Here is a 14573-nt window from a genome sequence, read left to right as displayed (position 1 = left end):
CAGCACCGACCGCTTGCCCGTCCCCTCGCTTCTCTGCTGGGCCAGGGGGCCGGTGCTCCGTGGCTGACGGGGTCACCGAGGCACCGAACACCCCACCCTGCGATGGCTGCTCCTAGGGTCAGCGACTTGGGCGGGGGCAGACTCACCCGCCTCCCAGGTGCAGTAGGTCAAACTGGGGTGAAGCTCCGAATCCCACCCCGCGCCCCGCACCTCCCGCTTGCCCCCGAGCCCAGGGACGCCACAGCGGCGGGTCCGGGACCCGCAGAGGGTGCGCTGGGAGCAGGGGGGGGGGCGCACAACCCCCGGATCCGCCTGCCCCCGGGGCTGGGGAGCGCGGGGAGCAGCCGCCTGCGGCCGCGGGTGCGACCTGCTGGCCGGACCCTGCACCTGCCGCCGGCCCCGCGGCCCCGCCACCCCGCCGCGCTGGGAGACCCCACCTCCACGCCTCCCGCCCCGCGGCGCACGGGCGAGCCCCTGGGGGGGGGACGCGGAGCCGGGTCAAGGGGTCCGAGGCAGGACCCCACGCTAGGCGCGCGGCTCCGGGTCGGCCACCCCGTGATGGGCGCTCCAAATGGGTCCCTTCGCGTCCCCACGCCTCCCCACTCCGGGAGGGCTGACCCGGGCTCCCCTGAAGAAACCTCTGCTCTGTTTCTCTTCCCGCTGCCCCAGCGCACGGAGTGGCAGTCGATAAAAGCTGGGCTCCGGCTCCAGGGGCACCAGACCCCCGTCCCCAGCAGGTTCTGCGGCCCCTGGGAGCAGCCAGGTAGCACGCAGAGGATGCTGCGGCGCCCCATTTCCACAGCGGGCTTTCAGGCCTGTCCCCCCACCCTGTCCCCTCCCCACCTATGCGGCACCCTCCCTTCCTCCTACTCAGGGCCTGGACCCACCGTGCACAGTCCCCGGGACAAGGCCCTCTAGCCTAGAGGCCCAGACCTGTCCTCCCTCCGCAGCATCGCTGTCCCAGACCCTCACCCAGCCCAGGGACCCAGGTGGTACCTTCCTGAAGCAGGTCAACCCTGCCTCGTGCTGGAGCTCTCCCTGGCAGATGAATGCCCCTGCAGTCAGCCTTACACACATGCACACACACACACTCAGAGATGGCAGCTGTCAGAGAGCTCACTAGCAGACGGACCATCTCCCCTTCCCAGCAGCGCCCAGGCAAGGACAGACCACCCAGGCACAGGTACGCTTTATTACTGTTTCCACAACTGATTGTCCTGAAGGAGGATTCAAACCCCTTCCCGCTCATTTATAATTTATAAAGAACAGGCTTATGGGGTTCCAGGTGCTTCACGATGAGCCAGGCACACAGCTTTCCCAAGGCAGCCCTGGGAGCCAGAGGAAACACAACCTCTGCTACTCTGGGCTCTGGCATTTCGGCCCCCACCCCACTCCTCCTCCTGACCCCTGAACTCAGGGAAGAGCAGATGCTGCCAAGAGCCTGTCCCACCTGAGTCTCCCCACCTGGGTCTCCCGCTGAGCAAGGAAAGGGGGGGGGTCCCAAGGTGGTAATTCAGCCCTTCCCAAGGCCCCGCCTCCAGGAGGCCAGGTCCACTCTGATGAAGAAAAGAAGGCACAGGTGTGAAGAGGAAGCAGCGTCTAAAAGCGGAGCTGAAGAGAGGGGTCTTCCGAATAGGTCTCCTTCCCTCACCTTTCCTTTCTCTCAGGCTTAGCCTGGGCAGTCTGGTCTGGGGTGCGTTGAGGTGAGGGCAGCAGAAGAGTCCACACCAGAGGGCTGGGCCCTGGGCGGTCCTGGCAAGAAGAGGCACAGCCCCCCAAACTGGGCACCCCGCAGCATTCCTGAGCGTCAGGTGAAGGCCTCCTGGCTCCTGCCGTTTCCCACTGTCCTCAGGCAGGCCAGCCTGGCCCCCATGTGCGGTGCTCCTTAGCCCTTCCTTGGGGCTCAGTTCCGGTAACTCTTGAGCAGGTGCCCCGCAATCACCAGCCTCTGGATCTCACTGGTGCCTTCATAAATCTCGGTGATGCGCGCATCACGATAGTGCCGCTCGGCCGGCATCTCTGTCACGTAACCCATGCCACCCAGGATCTGGATGGCCTAACAGGGAAAGCAGGCGGCGGGAGGGAAAAGCTGCGTCAGGGGTGGGACCGGCCACACTGAGGGACCAGGGGTAGGGGGCTCATCGCCCAGGCACCCCTTCTTGCGCTGGAGACACTCACCTGGTGGCTGATGGCAGTTGCAGCTTCTGACGCAGCCAGCTTGGCCATTGCTGCTTCCTAAACATGGGGACGGTGGGGTCAGAAACTTTACTCTGGGGAGGAGACCCCAGCATGGCCCTCAGCAGGGGTGGGCCTGGGGAGCCTCCCCCTGCAGTAATAACCCCACAGGCCCAAGGAACTGGAAGCCCACCCAGACGTGTCCCTCGGCGCACCAAGGCTGTGGGCCATGCCTACATGCCCTAGGGAGACCCCTTCCCCACAGGCACCTTGGTGAAAGGCTGCTTCTTATCCTTCAGCATGGCTGCACGCCAGGTCAGCAGCCGGGCACTCTCCAGCGCCAGGGCCATGTCCGCCAACTTGAACTGCAACAAGCCAGCCCCACCGTAGCAGTCAGTGGCTGCCCCTCCCTCCGAGGACAGGAGGCAGGAGGAGCAGAGCGTGGGAGCCGGTTAAAGCTCACCCAGAGCCGGAAAGAAAGGCCAAGCTGCCCTCCCTCCAGCATCCCGGCTAGGCTCCGCTCCTTACCTGGATGCTCTGGAGCTTGGTGAGGGGCGCCCCAAAGGCCCTGCGATTCTCGGCGTAGTTGACAGCACAATCAAGAGCGGCCTGGGCGATGCCCAAGGCCTGTGCGGCAATGCCAATGCGCCCCATGTCCAGGGTTTGCTGTGGGGAAGGCCCTGGTCAGTGGCTGGCCAGCGTGGCCCCACGGTCCGGGCCCCACTGCCAGGCTCACCATGGCGATCTTGAAGCCCATGCCCGGCTCCCCCAGCAGGCTGTCCTTGGGGATGCGACAGTCCTCAAAGATGAGGTTGGCTGTGGATGAGGCCCGGATACCCAGCTTGTCTTCCTTCTTCCCCAGCGTGAGCCCAGGTGTCGGCATGGGGACCAGGAAGGCACTGATGCCCTGAAATGCCCAGAGGCAGGCAATGAGGTTCTGAGACCGGACTCGGCCACACCCCCTACTCCAGCGCCCCAGACTCAAACCAGCCCCTAAACGCTCCTCTCTCGGACCTCACCCCGGGGCGCCCTCTGCTGGCCCCTCGGGGGAAGGCGTGGACTCCCGCTCAGGCACCGCGGGCGGCAGAGGAAGGGGAGACCCCAAGGTGCGGGACAGCAGGAGCAGCCCCGCCCAGAGGTCCCACCAGCCCCCTCCCCGGGGTCCCCACCTTGTTCTGCAAGGACCTGTCCGTGCTGGCAAAGACCACGGCGGCGGAAGCCTCCCAGGAATTGGTGATCCAGGCCTTGGTGCCGTTCAGGATCCACGCGTCACCATCTGCTCGGGCAGTGGTGGAGGCGGCTCCCGCGTCGCTGCCGTTCCCTGCCCCACACACAGATTCAGGATCCACTGCCCTCCGCAACCCCCCCTCCAAGGGGACCTGGCCTCGCCCCAGCTCCAGGAGGAAGATCCCTGACCTGGCCTCCAAAGAATCCCAGTGCTGGCTCCCAGGAGAAAGCCACACCAGCCCCCAGAGCTGTGGAAAGGAGCCCAAGGGCGTGAACGTGGGGGAGGGGGCACAGCAGGGCATCTGCACACTGAAGGAACCCCAGAGCAGGCATCCCTCCTGGCCCAGCTGGGGTGACTGTGTCCTCATAGGCCGATTCCACGCAGCCAGAGCTCAGCCCCACTGCCTGCACCGAAGGCCTGTGCCCTTCCCTCTCATGGCCCCGCTCCTGCCTCTGCCCCAGGGGCAACCCAGGTCCGACTCATGTCTATCACCCTGATTCCAGGCAAGGGGATGGGGGCCAACCACTCACTGTCCCACCCTGGTACCTGGTTCACTGAGTGCAAAGCAGCCAATTTTGTCGCCACTGGTAAAAGGGGTGATCCACTGTTGCTTCTGCTCCTTGGAGCCGAACTTCAGGATAGGCCCCAAGTAGAGGGACTATAGGGGTGGGGGCACCAGGGGAAGGTGGTCAGAGGCCTTCAAGTCCAGGTTCACCTGACTGCCTGGGGACCCCACTCCAAGACCTGTTCTCCCCAGGGCCCCACCTGAAACGACCGAGCCCAGAGCTGGTCGGGGGCTGGGGGCCAAAGTGTGGCTGTGCCCAGGATGCCGGGAAGACACAGCCAGAGTGCTCACCTGCCCACAGGGAGCCTCCCTCCCACCTGTGTGTCCCAGGGGCCCAGGAGGGGGGACTCACGTTGTTGACACTCATGATGACTCCTGTTGAGGCGCAGCCCCGGCTGATCTCCTCCATGGCAATGGCGTAGGCCAGGTAATCCAGGCCGGCGCCGCTGAACTCCTCAGGCACATCCATGGCCAGAAGCCCAAGCTCACCCATCTTCTTCACCTGGCCGAAGGAAGGAAGTCACGGCAAGGGCAGTTGGGGGCCAGTGCTCACCTCCCCCAACTCCAAACCCTCCGTCCTGCTCCTGAGCCGGTGCCTGCAGAAACTCAGGCCATGTGGCCCCATCCCCCTCCCCATGATCCCTGATCCACTGCTCCTTTGGTTAAGCCGAAGACCCAGCCTGAGCTGAGGTCTACATGATAGCACTGTGCACTCAAGCTGTTCTTGCCCCCACATCCCCACTGGCTCACCTGTGTGTCCTCAGCCAGAACCAGTGAGCACGCAGAAGGCACAGGAAAGCTCCCCTTCGGGGGCTTCCCAAGGTAAGGAGCAGGTCAGCACAGTGCCATACTCACCTCTCAGCTCTAGCACATACCCCTGCCTCCCCACCACCAGGCCTTTGCACATGCTGTTTCCGGTCACTAATGCCCTTCAGATCCCAGCGCAAGCCTCACTTCTTGCAGCTGCTATCTCTGTCCTCAAACCACATGCTCTCTAACGCAGGGCTCATGCAGCTGAAGTTCACACCTATTATTCTGCCAATTTGCGTTGGGGTCCTGCTCCTTGACCACAAAGGGGGGAGCTGGTTTTTGCTCACTGAGTTATTCCCTCTGCCTGAAGGCTAAGAGCTTGGAGTTTCTGCTTTGGAACCACAATGACAGTAATGGTCATCCACCAAGTGCCTACTGTGGGCCCAACCCCACCTGAGGCTCTCTGGAGCTCACACACGGGGAGCAATGTGCTCGGGGCCAATGCTCATGAGCACTGTGGCCAACTGCACCCCGGCAGTGGCTCCGGGGTCTCCTCCGTAAGCCTGCCTTCTGGGGACCAATGCAGACCACACCGGGCTTCGAAAGGAAGCGACTAAAATGGAGGGCCCAGGGCAGCCCGGGTGGCTCAGCGGTTTGGCGCCACCTTCAGCCCAGAGTGTGATCCTGGAGACCCGGGATCAAGTCCCATGTCGGGCTCCCATGTCCTCCCTGCATGGAGCCTGCTTCTCCCTCTGCCTGTGTCTCTGCCTCTCTCTCTCTCTCTCTCTCTCTCTCTCTCTCCTGTGTTTCTCATGAATAAATAAATAAAATCTTTTTATAAATAAATAAATAAATAAATAAATAAATAAATAAAAAAAATAGAGGGCCCAGGGTGAGGGTGGGGGTGGGGGGGCAGGGGAGGAGGAGCAGCATGGCTTTCATGAGTCCCCCCCGTGTCATTCTGATTCCTGTGCCCATGTCCTTACCCTATTTTGACTTCAAAGAAGCAAACGTAAGAATGTTTGTGATATTTTCTCATTTTTCTAAAATGAATGTTACCTCTGAGATTGTGTTATACTCCCTCCCCAAGTAGCAGCCATGTGATAGAAACATCGAAGTTTGGAGACAATATGTCCAGGATGCTGAGCACAGCACCAGGCACAAGTGGGGCGATGGGTGAATGCGCTCACCGTCCCGAGGTGGCTGACAAGCTGTCACCTGGACAGCTTGGGATGAGGGCCACTTCCATAATGATGTGCTTCCCCTCTAGGAAATTCTCACCTGATGCTGCCTTGAACTGTTCCCATGGGAACCCCTCCTGTAAGCCTCTGCACCTGGGGTGGCCTCATGCCCCTCAGCGTCTCCAGAAAGCACAGGGGAGGCGGGGGTGGGGGTGGGCAGACACTTCTTATCCACCCGAGTGGCACAAACTGCTGAGCCCATAGGCACTGACGGCACTCCACGGCCACCAGGCAGACATGGGGACCACTGCAGGTGAGATTAAGTTAAAGATCAGGAGATGGGGATCACCCTGGATTATTCACGGGGTCCTGGCAAGGGAGAGAGGTGACGATGGAAGCAGGGGTCCAAGTGACCCAAAGGGGGGCTAGAAAGGGGTCAGGAGCCGGTGCTGGAAGGGCGAGGACACGCACCCTTCTCCAGAGCTGCCAGCGCACTGAGTTCAGCCCAGCAGGACCCAGGTGGATTTCCAACCTTTAGGAACTGTCGGATTGTAACTGGGTGTCATTTTAAGCCACTAGTCTGTGGTCGTTTGTCACAATAGCAAAAAGAAACCAACAGATGGTGATAAAAGGGACTTAGACGGGGCACCTGGGGGGCTTGGTTGGCTAAGCATCCTATTCTTGATTTCGGGGAGGGGGGGGGTCATGATCTCAGGGTCGCGGGATCGGGCCCCGTGTTGGGCCCGGCGCTGGGCATGGATTCATGGATTCCCCCAACCCATCCCCGTCCCCACCACCATGTTCCCTCTCTAAAAAGAAAAAAAAGACTAAGAGGTACTCCAGCTGTGTCATTTTGAGAATCTCTTAAAAAAACAAACATTCTGTGGGGACCATATGCCTACAGCCAGAGGACACGGGCCTGCTCAGTTACTGCACCACTGCAGCAGGCAGGAAGCACCCAGGGTGCAAGAGAGCAGTCTACACTGCACTGCATCTCAATCCATATGGGGATTCACAGGGCCCTGTGCCAGTACGAGCGCAACCTTAAAACAGAAACAGAAACCGTCAGACCCATACTGTAAGGCAACCAACACACCCAGGCTGGGGGGATCCGGCATTTGGTCAGGGAGTGCAGAGCTGGGTCGGGAGCCAGGGCCACACTCCACCAGGTGCTGGAAACGCGCAGGCCTCGGCAGGTACCTCGCCGAAAGGCTCTCTCTGGCCTACCAGCCAACTGCCCCACGCTACCAGCGCCACCCAACCTCCTCTTCATCCCAGAGCCCTACAGATCCAGCCCTGGAATAAAGGACAGATTAGTCCAGCACCCCACGACTCCACTTCATCCCAAGAAACAAAAAGGAAACCCAAATTCCTGAGGGGGAGGGGCTGTGGGCAGAATGAGGGGGACCTGCCTTCCTTCTGCAGGTGGGGGAGCTCCCAGAGAGGTGACACTTCGGGCCACAAGGAAGCCAGGGCTCCAGGCGCTCTGCCCTAGCAGGCACCTCCCATGGGCTATCCTGCCAGTTCTCAGGACAGCCGTGACCAGTCTCCCCTCAAGTTTCACCCAGGTCCCGTCCTCCCCGCTACCTGCTCTGTTTGCTTAAAAGGCCTCCAGCTCCAGCACCTTTGAAAATAGCTCCCCTACCCCTGGCCCAGACCAGGGCCTTACACAATCTAGCTCACCCAATTTCATCAGCGATGCCTGGCTCTGCTGTTTCCAAACTTTCTACTCAGAAACAGGTCACCAGATCCCTGGCAAGATGCTACAGCCAGCCCACAGGAACGTTCCAGGAAAAACACAGAGGCAGAAGCAATGCTGGTGGTGACACACGCTTGCCGAAGCGTGTCCTCTGGGGAAAGATGCGGGTAGCGGGGGAGGGAGAGCCAGCATGGACTCACTGGGAAATGACAACTGAAAAGAGAAAGAAACTGGGACAAGATGCGAAGTAGCAAAAACAGGGGCACCTGAGTGGCTCAGTGGTTGAGTGTCTGCCTTTGACTCAGGTTGTGATCCCAGGGTGCTGGGATCAAGTCACGCATCAGGCTCCCCGCAGGGAGCCTGCTTCTCCCTCTGCCTATGTCTCTGCCTCTCTCTGTGTCTCTCATGAATAAATAAAATATTAAAAGAAAGAAAGAAAGAAAGAAAGAAAGAAAGAAAGAAAGAAAGAAAGAAAGAAAGAAAGAAAGAAAGAAAGAAAGAAAGAGGAAACAAAGAAGGTGTCTGTCTGGCGGTAGAGATGGTTTCTGAGAGCACAGATGGCCGCTGGCCACCAGGCTCCCTGCTGCTCCAGCAGACAGACTTGGGCTTCAGACCCAGCTCCTGGGGAACGTCCTGGAGCTTCTCGCATGGCCACTTGAGGTCCCTTGTGTCTGTGAGCCAGGAAGCCAGGCTCACATCTCAGAAAGAGACACCATCCCAGCAGTCTCCAAGCTCCCAAGAGAAAATGCGAGAAAAAGTAAGCCCCCAAGCCCCCTTTCCCGGCTGTGACACAGTGAGCCTGCAGCACCAGCAGCCTTCATCTCTGGGAAATTTTTAGCAGGCATTTCATACAGGAACACCACCACAGGGTGCCTTGAGAGCTTACATTTTCACAGAATCAAATTTACCCTGAGTTTGCATTTGCTCAACAGAATCAAAACTAACTTCCTTGAAAGAATCAAAGCTCTTAACTTGCTGGAGTTATCGCTGCTTATTCAAGGGAAAGAAGCCCCGTGTGCTGCCTCCTCTGGTGTCCGCTGGTGGCTGGTGGGTGCTACATGCTGGGCCACTCCGGACATGCAGGGTCACCTCACCATCCCATTCAATTCAGCAACTATCTGTTGAATGTCGGGCACCTCCTCAGAGCAAGGTGTCATGTGGACAGAGATGTGCGGGCGTGAACAGGAAGCTGACTATTCTTGACGGCATGCAGTGACGTGCTGAGCACAACGACACAGGTGGTGAACGGGATGCTCCTGGGACACAGGGACGCTCCTGGGACACAGATCGACGAACTTGCTTGGGACAAGTGGGAGGGGGCATTCAGGACACATTTCCAGGGTGGAATTAACTAGGGCAGCCCCGGTGGCTCAGTGGTTTAGTGCCACCTTCAGTCCAGGATGTGAATTTGGAGACCCGGGATCGAGTCCCATGTCAGGCTCCTTGCATGGAGCCTGCTTCTCCCTCTGCCTCTCTCTCTGTGTCTCTCATGAATAAATAAATAAAATATTTTTTTTAAAAAAAGGAATTAACTAGACTCAGTGGATAAGAGGAAGAAGAAAACGGGGTATGGTTCTAGAAGTTTCTATGTGGCTAACTAGGTCAGCAAAGCAGCATCACCAGAGAGAGGACATGAGGAAGAGCAGGTCTCGAACCTGGGCTGGTAAAGTTATTGAATAAACAGTCACTGAGTGAAGGAGAAGAAATGGGGCTGTTTTTTGCTTTGTTTTGAAAGTAGGCTCCACACCCAACATGAGGCTTGAACTCACAACCCTGAGATCAAGAGTCGCATGCTCTACCAACTGAGCCAGCTGGCCGGGGGACTGTTTTAGACAATAAATATACAGCCCCCACGTGCTGGAAGCCTGGTGAGTCCATAATCAGTTGAAACACCATTTTACATCTTATTTCCCTTTATAATAAAAGAACATTGTAAATTTTTCTTTCTTTTTCTCTCCTCTCTTTTTGGTTTTGGATACAGGAAAATTGAAGCTCAATTTAGGTTCCCAAACCAGCCAAGCGAACAGAAACTGGCACTAGCCCTTCCACCTAATCCTTGGCCTGCCTCCCTCAATTCTTTTCCCCTTGAACCTTCCCCCATAAACCCACTTTTTGGGGGGGTGGGCAAAAAATTCTTCAGGAAAAAAATATTAGAAATTACTAAGCACTCACTCTAAGCCAGGTTGGGGCTCAAGAGTCTATCTGGCCCCTCCCACTCTACCTGTGTGGCTGTTAAGCAAGAAACTTAACCTCTGGCTTCAGATTCTTCACCTAAAAACTGAAAAGAATTTAAGTAACTACCTCAGAGTGTTGTGTGGAAAATGTGACATATAAGCAACTGGAAGACAGTAATCCCCAAATGACAGTCATCCCTGTTCTTATCACCATTTTATTTGGAAACATTAGTTGATACTATTATTTTGAATTTCACAACCTGCATATAATGTGTACATCTACTTCTCTGATCTCTCTGCCCTGCCCATGTAAGCCCTGGATTCCCTTCTAGATCTGGGGACGGAGCACCATCCAGAGTAACAGAGCCAGGGATAGACGCACAGATCCAGCGGGCTTCAATCTTGGGAATCTTCAAGGGAAGCAAGCCTTGATTAACCTCTGTACCCCATTAGCCACCCAGACAAGAGTCCCGTTCATGTGGGGTGGTGGCAAGATCAGAAGATGCAGCACAAATTCTCCCTAACTCTACAGCCCCAAGGGCAATTCAGTGACTGCGCCTCCGTCGAAAAAACAAAAGCAGTACTCAGGATCCTGAATGACATCACAGATGTGAAAACACCTGCCAGCGTAATCCCAGACAGAGATGCTCTGGGGACTCTGAGCTACAGTCCTGAATTCGGCGAGTCCTCCTGAGCCAGCCTTCCTGCCACCCCACGGCCATGGGCCTCCTCTCTCCATACCTCATCTGCCACGATTCCGGAGGGGTGGCTTGCAAATCCCCTGGCCCCATGAAACACAGGAGGAGATTATAGAGCAGGAGGACTAATTCAGAGGAGCTTGGGGAAAAGTTTACTCTACTGCCAGCTGTCTTGCCCAGAGTAAATCTGTGTCTGTCATATTAGTAAGATTTTGAGGGAATATAGGAATAACAGGAAAAGCAAATTATGCCATCTGTCTTTGGGCAGGAGAAGCCCCAGCACACAGCCACATCTCAGGACAACTGTTCTGAGGGCAGCACCTCTAAACTCTTCCTGCCCTATCTCCTCAAAGAGAGGAATTTGTTCACATCTACATGAATGGTACTGAAAGCTGAAGGGAGAGTGCCAGATGAGGTCCCTGGAGCAGTGTGTGTGGGTGCGCAGGGCAGAAGGGTAGTTTACGTCCTCAACGGCAGTATTCCCAACCAGAACAGGGCTTCCTTGCTTGCCAGCTGGGCTCCAAGAACAAACGCATGGAGGGCAGAGGGAGAAGGGATCTGGAGCCAGCCAGACTTGGGACATGAATTCTAGTGCATAGATCAGTACTCCTGGAAAATCACTTAACCTCTCTCTGCCTCAAATTTCTTGACTGTAATAAAAATGACACCAGTGTTGATAACTATCATTTCTCCAGGACAAGGAGGCACCAGAATTTTTTTTTAAGATTTTATTTATTTATTTATTCATGAGAGACACAGAGAGAGAGAGAGAAAGAGAGAGAGAGGCAGAGACATAGGCAGAGGGAGAAGCAGGCTCCATGCAGGAGCCCCATGTGGGACTCGATCCCGGGTCTCCAGGATTACGCCCTGGGCTGAAGGTGGCGCTAAACCGCTGAGCCACCAGGGCTGCCCAAGGCTCCAGAATTTGACATATATTACCTCACCTAAATCTTGCAAGCATTCTAGAAGCAAAATGGGGTCAGATTTGCAGGTGAAGATGTCCTCAGGGCTAGAAGGGCTGACAAGTGGCAAATAACACCTGAAGGATACCCAACAAATTTCCATGCCCAGAGCGCCACTCACCCACTTCATCTTGAGTTCCCTGCATATTGCCACAGCCCAGGCACAGTACCCAAGATGCTGTGAACAGCACAGTATTTTCTAAGCTGGAAAAGTAGCCCCAGAGCTCAGGAGATATGAAATGGCAACCAGAACGCTTGACTTCCTTAGGATGAAAAACAGGCTAGGAAAAGAAGCCAGGGGATCCCTGGGTGGCGCAGCGGTTTGGCGCCTGCCTTTGGCCCAGGGCGCGATCCTGGAGACCCGGGATCGAATCCCACGTTGGGCTCCCGGTGCATGGAGCCTGCTTCTCCCTCTGCCTGTGTCTCTGCCTGTCTCTCTCTCTCTCTCTCTGTGTGTGACTATCATAAATAAAAAAAATTTTAAAAAAAGGAAAAGAAGCCAGAAAGGTTTACTCTTCCACAAGTTCTTTACTGAACAAATAATCTATGGGATATTTATACCATGTGCCACAGGGCTTGCCACGCCCCAAGGATAGAGCAGGAACATCTTAATCATGAAATTACAGGGTGCCTGGGTGCCTCAGTCAGTTAAGTGTCAGCCTTTGGCTAGGGTCATGATCCTGGAATTCTGGGGCCAAGCCCCTCATTGGGGACCCCTGCTCATCTGGGAGCCTGCTTCTCCCTCTTCCTCTGCCCCTCCCCCCTGCTCATGCACTCACACTCTCACACTCCCTTCCTCAAATAATTAAAATCTTTTTTTTTAATTATTATTATAGGGATCCCTGGGTGGCGCAGCGGTTTGGCGCCTGCTTTGGCCCAGGGCGCGATCCTGGAGACTCGGGATCGAATCCCACGTCAGGCTCCCGGTGCATGGAGCCTGCTTCTCCCTCTGCCTATGTCTCTGCCTCTCTCTCTCTCTCTCACTGTGTGCCTATCATAAATAAATAAAATAAAATTTAAAAAAATTTATTATTGGGATCCCTGGGTGGCGCAGCGGTTTGGCGCCTTCTGTTGGCCCAGGGCACGATCCTGGAGACCTGGGATCGAATCCCACGTCGGGCTCCCGGTGCATGGAGCCTGCTTCTCCTCCCTCTGCCTGTGTCTCTGCCTCTCTCTCTCTCTGTGACTATCATAAATAAAATAAAATAAAATAAAATTCTTTAAAAAAAAATTATTATTATAAATAAATAAATAAATAAATAATCATGAAATTACAGATGTCAGCTGATGTCAAGAGATGAACACACAGGCTCAGGAAAAAAAGAGCATACTCACTGGGACCTCAGGGTCCAGCAGAAGAGCTGGGCCCCAGCCCTCACTCTGCAACTCATTAGCTCCATGACCTGGGTCATATTATTTAACTCCCCCTAGTCAATGTGAGTTTACCAACTATACAAAAGGGTCTATAATCCTAGTACCCTCACCTCCCAGGTTTACTGTGAGATGCAGATGGCTTTGCACACGGTAAGCATCCTGCAAGCACTGACTATAACTACTAGCACGATGCCTGGCCTGCAGGAAGCATGACACCCATCCACCACCGTTACTGTTATTCTAGGAGTTAAATCTGCACGATAGGCCTCATGCTGGATGAAAGAAACCTCCAGAGAATTTTCTGGGTTCCAGGACCTGCCCGGGAGTTCCTGGTTTGGAATCTCAGTACCTCTGGCTATCACTGTCACTGCATATCCAGGAGCAGCTGGCAGACCACTATCGGGGGCTGCTGAAGTTGGAACTCTCACCTGGGCCTTCGGGAAGCGATGCTCCTTGTCTACCTGGGCTGCAATGGGAACCAGCTCCTTTTCAGCAAATTCCCGGCATGTCTGACGCAGCATCTGGTGTGTCTCAGGCAGTTCCACAGACTGGTAGACAGTATGGAACCGACGCCAGTCCCGAGGACGCAGAGCTGCCCGCAAAAACAGGTGTTAGAGAAAGGCGAATGCAGAAGGTCCTGCTGCATGATCACCATCATAACAGACTGAGTGGGCCTTCCCTAGGCATGATCGGAAACATTTCCAGTTGTTGCTATGGAGTGAATAGAGGCCAGGAATACTGCCTAACACTCTACAATGTCCGGGACAGACTCCACAACAAAGAATTATTGGCCCAAAATGCCAATAGCACTGCTGTTTAGAAACCCACCAACGGAATGCTTACTCCACTTGCTGTACACTTTGCACACAACTATCCCACTCAATCTTCAGTATGACACCAATCATATTAAGAAAACAGTTTTGCCCCTTAGGCAAGGATCTTAAGTTCACTGAGCCTCCGTTCCTAGAAAATGTGGAGGCCAGCAGTATTCAGCTCCTTAGGGTTGAGGGTTAAAGAGATGCTGACTGCGCACTCAGCACAGGGCCTCGCAGAGACAGCCCTCCGTGGGGGTCCCCCTACTGCTGTCCTGCAGGCAAAGGAAGCCCTGGCCACATGTGTCACTGCTGCTACAGTGGGAGAGAAGTAAGCTGGAAAAGTGCAATATGAAATCATCCACAAGCCCTCACGTTTACTGAGCGCCGTATGGCAGGCGCCGAGCGGGGTGCTTCACACAGCCTGCGATCTCATCCCGGTGACTCCGTGAGGACAGTGACACGGCGCTGGGACCACTTTACACACAGGCCAAATGAGGCCGACCGGCCGAGCGTCTCGCCCAAGGTCACGGACCCTGGGTCCGGGTTCAGCTCCAGGCCTGGCTCGGGAGGAGGGGCGCCCCAAGTCCTCAGCAGGCGGGTGCTGAGCGGAGGGCGGGGATCCCGGCGGGACCCGGGGACGCGCACGCGCCAGCAGCGGCCCAACTGGGCCAAAGGCCGCGCGCGTGCCCGGAGGGGGTGCAGCCGGCCCCCCGCCGGCGCCGCAGGGCAGGGCCCGGCCGCCGGGACTCGCGCCCGCTGGCCGGCCCGGGCCGCCGCCCCGCTGTGCGGAAGCGGGAGCGCACTCACCTCGGCGGCTGGGGCCCCAGGCCCGAGCGAGCAGCGCGGCGGCCATGGACGCGGACGGGGCGCGAGGCTTCTCGCCGACCTCGGGCGGTGAGCGCACGGGTTCCGGGCCGGGGGCGGGGCCGGGGAGGGGCGGGGCCGGGGAGGG

General features: G+C 56.5%; 1 protein-coding gene across 1 annotated transcript; it reads right to left on the bottom strand.

Moving 5' to 3' along the window:
* Positions 1-1173: 1173 nt before the first annotated feature.
* Positions 1174-14573, bottom strand: ACADS (acyl-CoA dehydrogenase short chain). Its single transcript, XM_072723006.1, has 10 exons — positions 14429-14573; positions 13235-13398; positions 4321-4470; positions 3950-4061; positions 3345-3496; positions 2912-3082; positions 2704-2841; positions 2445-2540; positions 2179-2235; positions 1174-2056 (listed from the first exon to the last, which is right to left on the bottom strand). The coding sequence occupies exons 1-10, from the start codon at positions 14472-14474 to the stop codon at positions 1904-1906; spliced, it is 1239 nt and encodes a 412-aa protein (XP_072579107.1). The 5' UTR covers positions 14475-14573; the 3' UTR covers positions 1174-1903.

Source organism: Vulpes vulpes, chromosome 10 (genome assembly GCF_048418805.1).
Source record: "Vulpes vulpes isolate BD-2025 chromosome 10, VulVul3, whole genome shotgun sequence".
In the NCBI taxonomy this organism is placed as follows: domain Eukaryota; kingdom Metazoa; phylum Chordata; class Mammalia; order Carnivora; family Canidae; genus Vulpes; species Vulpes vulpes.
This window is presented reverse-complemented; position numbering and strand designations above follow the sequence as displayed.